The 6,000-nt window shown below is 37.4% G+C and overlaps 1 protein-coding gene across 15 annotated transcripts in view; it reads left to right on the top strand.

Annotated features, from left to right (window-relative positions):
- The window catches only part of LCLAT1 (lysocardiolipin acyltransferase 1), a 194,221-nt gene that overhangs the window by 59,250 nt on the left and 128,971 nt on the right, over positions 1–6,000 (top strand). The window contains exon 1 of one of the 15 annotated variants that reach the window (XM_034659694.1): positions 3,557–3,759. The exons of 10 other annotated variants lie outside the window; for them this stretch is intronic. In XM_034659694.1, coding sequence (XP_034515585.1) covers positions 3,740–3,759 — 20 coding nt within the window. In that variant the 5' untranslated portion in view covers positions 3,557–3,739. Of the gene's footprint in view, positions 1–3,556; positions 3,760–6,000 lie in introns of those variants that run through there. 4 more of the 15 variants (XM_034659685.1, XM_034659699.1, XM_034659693.1 and 1 more) reach the window with 4 other exon arrangements.

Genomic DNA, 6,000 nt, shown 5'->3' with positions numbered 1-6,000 from the left:
TTTATTTGACAGAGAGAGACTGCAAGAGAGGGAACACAAGCAGGGGGAGTGGGAGAGGGAAAAGCAGACTCCCCACTGAGCAGGGAGCCCCATGTGGGGCTCGATTCCATGACCCCAGGATCACCACCCAAGCCGAAGGCAGCCGCCCAGTTACTGAGCCACCCAGGCACCCCTCTTCTGTGTCTTTTAACAGTCTCCGAAAAAAGAGGCAGAGTGGAATAGAGGGGAGACCAAACTGAGAATGAGAAGTCCTGGCCTGAGGCCCCTTCTATCTCAAAGATTATGTGAGTTTGTGACTGACTTAAGGTCATCTGAAGAGAAAACAAACAACTAGGCAGTATAGATGGGTAGTTCTCTTAGCGCTAAGGAAACGTGATCTGGATCTTTGTTGCTTCATCTGAGATAAGGATTTGCTTGGGCCTCTGGTTCCAAATGATGTTCTTTAACATCCTTTAGAACAGAGAGGTCCAGGTGAAGGTGAGGAGTGAGGTCTGGGGGTGGGGACAGCCCTGAACCACAGCTGTTCTGCTGTGTTTTACAGGAGACTTTTTGGTGAGATTTTTGAATGAAGGGTCCTGTGGCCAAAAAGGTTTCTAAACCAGTGTACTAAATGATCTCTAAAGCCTCTCACAACTCTGACTTTTCATGATAGGTGATTTTATAGGCAGTGTGGTTTTTAAATTGAGTTTTCAGAGATGTCTTTCAGTATTATTTTATGCATCATACTGTTCTGAAAACTACCTCCTTATTCATCAAACAGAGTAGTTACCTTTGTAAGTTCTAGAAATAATTTAAAAAATCCTATAAATATTAATTGCCGGTCTTAAGTCTTCATGAGCTTCTGTTATCAAATATTTTTATTGGCATTCATATTAATTTCTCCACCTGTGTTTTTATTAATGGCAAGAACATGCTACATGAAACACTTTAAAATACATGGAGAGAGTTCCAGGGTCATTCTCCATCTGTTATTTATTTTGATTTTTGCAAGACTAGGGGGAGAAAAGGTCACAGAAGTAATGTTTTAATAGCAAAACAGATGTTCCAGATATTAACCCTGTTGTTATTTGTACAAAATAGACTTTTACACGTGAACCAAACCTCATTTTCTTTCAGAAGAAGTTAGAAAAAAATGTTTTATACATTTGTAGCATTCACTCAATTCCATAACATATGAATAACAGCCGTGTTTATGAAATTCAGTCTGAAATACCTTGAATCAGTATTATTTGATTTCATTCATATTATAAGGTATTAAATAATAAAGATATCTCAAATATTTGTACAACAAAGCCTGATATATATAAATAAAAATAAAATAGTACCATGATATGTAATAATTCTGCCTTTGCTTACAGTATTTTGTGGGTTTTTTGACTTCACAACTTAAAAGTTTTTTCTAAAAGTAGTGTTGTTATATGATTTATCTTTGGTTCTGCCTCATTGCCCAGATACTTGATAAATGTGTTTCTTGAACAAAAATTACACAGTATAGTTTCTTGAGAGTGAAATTCCTTTACAACAGAAGACCTTTTTTTTTTTTTTTTTTTGAAAGATTTTATTTATTTATTCGACAGAGAGAGAGACAGCCAGCGAGAGAGGGAACACAAGCAGGGGGAGTGGGAGAGGAAGAAGCAGGCTCATAGCGTAGGAGCCTGATGTGGGGCTCGATCCCATAACGCCGGGATCACGCCCTGAGCCGAAGGCAGACGCTTAACCGCTGTGCCACCCAGGCGCCCCAACAGAAGACCATTTTAGGCAGCTGTTCAGTTGTTTCTCTAAACCAGTAGTGTCATAATTTTCTTTGAATTACAAACCCCTCTGATACAAATTAGGGATCCTCTGAAGAAAAACACACATACATAAGTCAGCATACACTTTTAGGGGGTTTATGAACTTTTGAATGCATTCCATGACCACCTGTGGGTAAACTACCCTTTGTTGTGTGAAGAATAAATTGTAGAAAGGCAACAACTTTTTTTAAATTTTGCTTGTATCTATTAAAAGAAAATTACTGTGAATCATAGTTGACTTTGACAAAATGGTAGGTTTTTATTCAGTTTATATTAATTTGTAGAAAGTCTTTTTTTAAAGATAATGTAACTGCACATTTTAAAAATAATGTGATCAGTTTGTGTTGAAGAACTGTAATGTGTGGAACAGGAAGAAAAACATCTTATTCCTTGTCCAGTCGAAACACTTATTAGATGCTGCCCTGAAACAGTGGTATTTTATACCTTCTAGTGAATACCAGTAATTTACATTAGAAAAGACAAGTTACTGATGCCAGAATATCAGCGTTTTTTACATATGAAAAGCACTGGGCCAGTGTTTCAGTATTATGAAATCCCCATTTGATGCTTTTTATTAGTGGCTGACTCTGTCTTCCATGGTGTATTATTAATGGGACCTCTCCAGTCCCTTAATGTAAGAAATCCTGGCTCCTCATTTTTCCTTTTGAAATAAGTGTTACTGGGATTTTTTTCTCATAGTGTGAAAATAAGACTTTTTGTGCACAATTTGGAAGAAAAATCAAAGTCTCACTACACAAAGTCGTCGTTGGTTACATTTTGTTGTGTATCTGCCGAGGTTTTTTTTCTGTTCAGTGATTGCGTGCCCTCTGTCTAGATTTTGGTTCCCTTTTGTACTCTGGCTTTGGCTTGTATATGCTCTTTTTTTCTAATTTCTTAGGTGATAGTTATTCTTATAATTTCTCTTTTCTTTCAGCATTCATGGCCACCAGGGTAAAATGGTTAGAGTTATTCATGTCTTGGTAATCTCCCAGCTAATAAACTTTTTTTGTTTAAACATATAATCCATACACCATACAGTTCACCCATTTACAGAGTAGCATGTAAGGCAGTGGTTTTAGACTGTTGATTTGTGCAGCCATCACCACTGTCTAATTTCAGAACATTCTTTTACCCCCCTAACAAACTTCATCCTCATTAGCAATCACTCCCATTCCATCTGCCTCCAGCCCTAAGGACCCACTAATCTACATTTTATCTCTGTAGATTTGCCTCTTCTGGACATTTCATATAAATGAAATCATACAATATGTGGACTTTTGTGACTGGCTTCTTTCACTGAGCATTAATATTTTCGAAGTTGTCTGTGTTGTAGCATGTATCAAGTACTTTCTTTTCTTGTTGAGTGATGGCCACTGATGGCTAACCCCTTTTGTTTATCCCTTTATCAAATGAAGGACACATTTGGGTTGTTTCTGCTTTTTGACTTATGAATGGCACTGCTATGAACATTCATGCATATGTTTTTATGTGGACATGTATTTTCATTGCATCTATCTATCTATCTATCTATCTAGGAGTGGAGTTGCTGGGTTATGTGGTACTCTAACATTCTGAGGACTATAAGTAATTTGAGCAAGGAAGTTAGTCTCTTGAGTAATAGGTAGGAGGTGTAAGAGAGTTGTACTAACCAGTCTTTCTGAAATGGTTTCATATAGTAGTGTTCCACTTAGTGTGGGTGTATGTGGTTTTAACTTTTACATCGTATAAGGAAACTTTATATAACAACAGGAAATTGTTGAGATACAGTGTGTGTGCTTGCCATTTATGCAGAAAAAGAATAAGTGACATTTTCATTAAAAAAAAAATGCTTGCTGTTAATAATTCATTTTGTTTGAAACAATTTGGAAGAAACAAAACCCAACAGAAATCCTGAGACTTTGGAGAAACTTTCTCATGGCTAACCCAGTCACTGCACAGCATGCACCATGAAGAACATTGTTGAGAGGTACCCCCTTTGCCTTTCTTTTTGTCCTGGCTTGACCGACCACTATCCTGCCTCTAAGTCCAGACCTTGTTTGCGTCTTAATTCCTTCTTCATGTTTTAGTTGGTTGCCTTAGCCATCTATGATTCTCTTCTAATGGAAAGAACACTAGGCTGGTAACTGGAGATGGAAGGTCTTAGCCTAGCTCCAACACCACTGGCTGTGCCACTATAAGCACAAGTCAGGCCCCTCAGCCTTTCTGCTCCCCACTTTCTTCATTGGTATAATGAGAGAATCATCTGTGAAATTGAAAGATCTTTAAGCCTCAGTGATCTTAAGTCTAGCTCTAGACTTCTAAGATTTTACAAACTGGATGTTAAACTTACTGATTTTTCATGAATTTGGCCTTTAATATGTATTTCCTTGTATTGCTTCCCTCCCTCCTTTTCAAATGTGTTCTCTCTCAACCTACATGATATGGCCGAGGAGGGTAAAGACTCCATTCTTTGTACTACCTAGCCTGAAGATGGTTAGTGTTTAATAGTGCAGTTATTATTATATGAGTTTTTTTTTTTTAAAGATTTTATTTATTTATGTGACGGAGATAGACAGCTAGCGAGAGAGGGAACACAGCAGGGGGAGTGGGAGAGGAAGAAGCAGGCTCCCAGCGGAGGAGCCGGATGTGGGACTTGATCCCGGAATGCCAGAATCACGCCCTGAGCTGAAGGCAGCCGCCTAACGATTGCGCTACCCAGGCGCCCCTATTATATGAGTTTTTTAATGACTGTGGAATGACTCTAATTGGTACTTTTTCTCTGTTTAAATGATCAGAATTAAATGATCAAAATAACTTGGTAAGTTTAGACAGCTATTTTAACTTTTTCCTTTTTCTGTCTTTTTAAGAGTATGCTTTTGATTAAAGTAGCCATGGGGAGAGTCAGAAATGAACATTCTGTTTTTAGAAACTTCTAAAATAGCTGTTTTCTGCTAGAACTTTATCCTTATGAGACTTTTATACATATACATTCATGGGGTTATATTTTGTGCATATAAAGAGTTTCAGGAAACTCCTTGCTTGCTTTCTGACAGTCTTGTACCTCCATTGCTTAGTTCTTTGCACATTTAACTGGTTAGCTCTGTGTCTCATGAAGAGAAAAACAAAACAGGAGCTTAAACTTCAAGGTAACAGAGATAAATGCTATAAAATAAATTGAATGGTGGTTTCAAGTGACCTTTGAGGGTGCCCGTGTTGTTTTAGTTTACCCGGGATACTTTTTCATTCCTGTCTCAATGTATGTTTTTCACTGTGGCTTTTAATTTGTGAAAATTTGAGTTAAAGTATGACAAGCAGTAATGCTAAGAGGTATTTCTACCTCAACATTTATTCATTTTTACTTTGATTACGGGATCATGGAGCAACAGGCATTACTGACATTACTGACAAGCTGACTTACTTTGGCTACAATGACGTTGAAGCTGCTGCTTTTTTCCTTCCTCCTCTTCTGTGTCCCTTTCCCCCTTCTTCCCTTTTTGTATGTAAGTATCAAATGGCAATGTCTCTTTTTAAAACATTACAGAAAGGTCTGTTTCTCTTTGACTACCATCCTTAGTCACAGCGTCTTCCATCTTTATGGAGATGGCCATGGAAATGTTGTGTCCTTATAGACAGACTTATGTGTATTTACATTTATTTATATAAACCATGTAGCCTAGGTTTTTTTTTTTCCTAGGGGCGTGGTTCCCCCCTTTCAAAAATGGTATCACACTCTTTTTCACTTAGCAATACATCTTGAGAACTGTTCATTTTAGAAAATACAGCTTGGACTCATTCTTTCTACCTGCTGCATAGTGTTTCATAATATTGGCTGCGATACAGTTAAGCCCTTCCCTTCCCCCATCAGTGGACATTTATGTTTCTGATATTTTGGTTACAAATATGTGGTGAAGCATCTTTGTACATGTAGTTGAGTATTTCTCTGGGGTAAACACTGAGAAGGAATTCATGATGGCAGGCGTATTCAAAATTATTATAGCTTGTATGTATTATAACTCATTTATCAGTTTGCCCTCTAAAATTTATACTTCTTCCAGCTGTGAGAGCAAAGACACCAACAAATGATTTTTAAAGTATCAAAGGCAAAACTTAGACATTTTTGCCAATCTGGTGAGAAAAAATGGTGTTTTGTTTAATTTGCGTTTTCCTGAGAATAGATTGAACAGTGTTTTAAAATTTATTTTAGAGAGCACATGTGCGCATGCACAAT

Source organism: Ailuropoda melanoleuca, chromosome 4 (assembly GCF_002007445.2).
Source record: "Ailuropoda melanoleuca isolate Jingjing chromosome 4, ASM200744v2, whole genome shotgun sequence".
Classification (NCBI taxonomy): Eukaryota; Metazoa; Chordata; class Mammalia; order Carnivora; family Ursidae; genus Ailuropoda; species Ailuropoda melanoleuca.
Note: the sequence above shows the minus strand (reverse complement) of the source record. Positions and strands in the feature narration are given on the sequence as shown.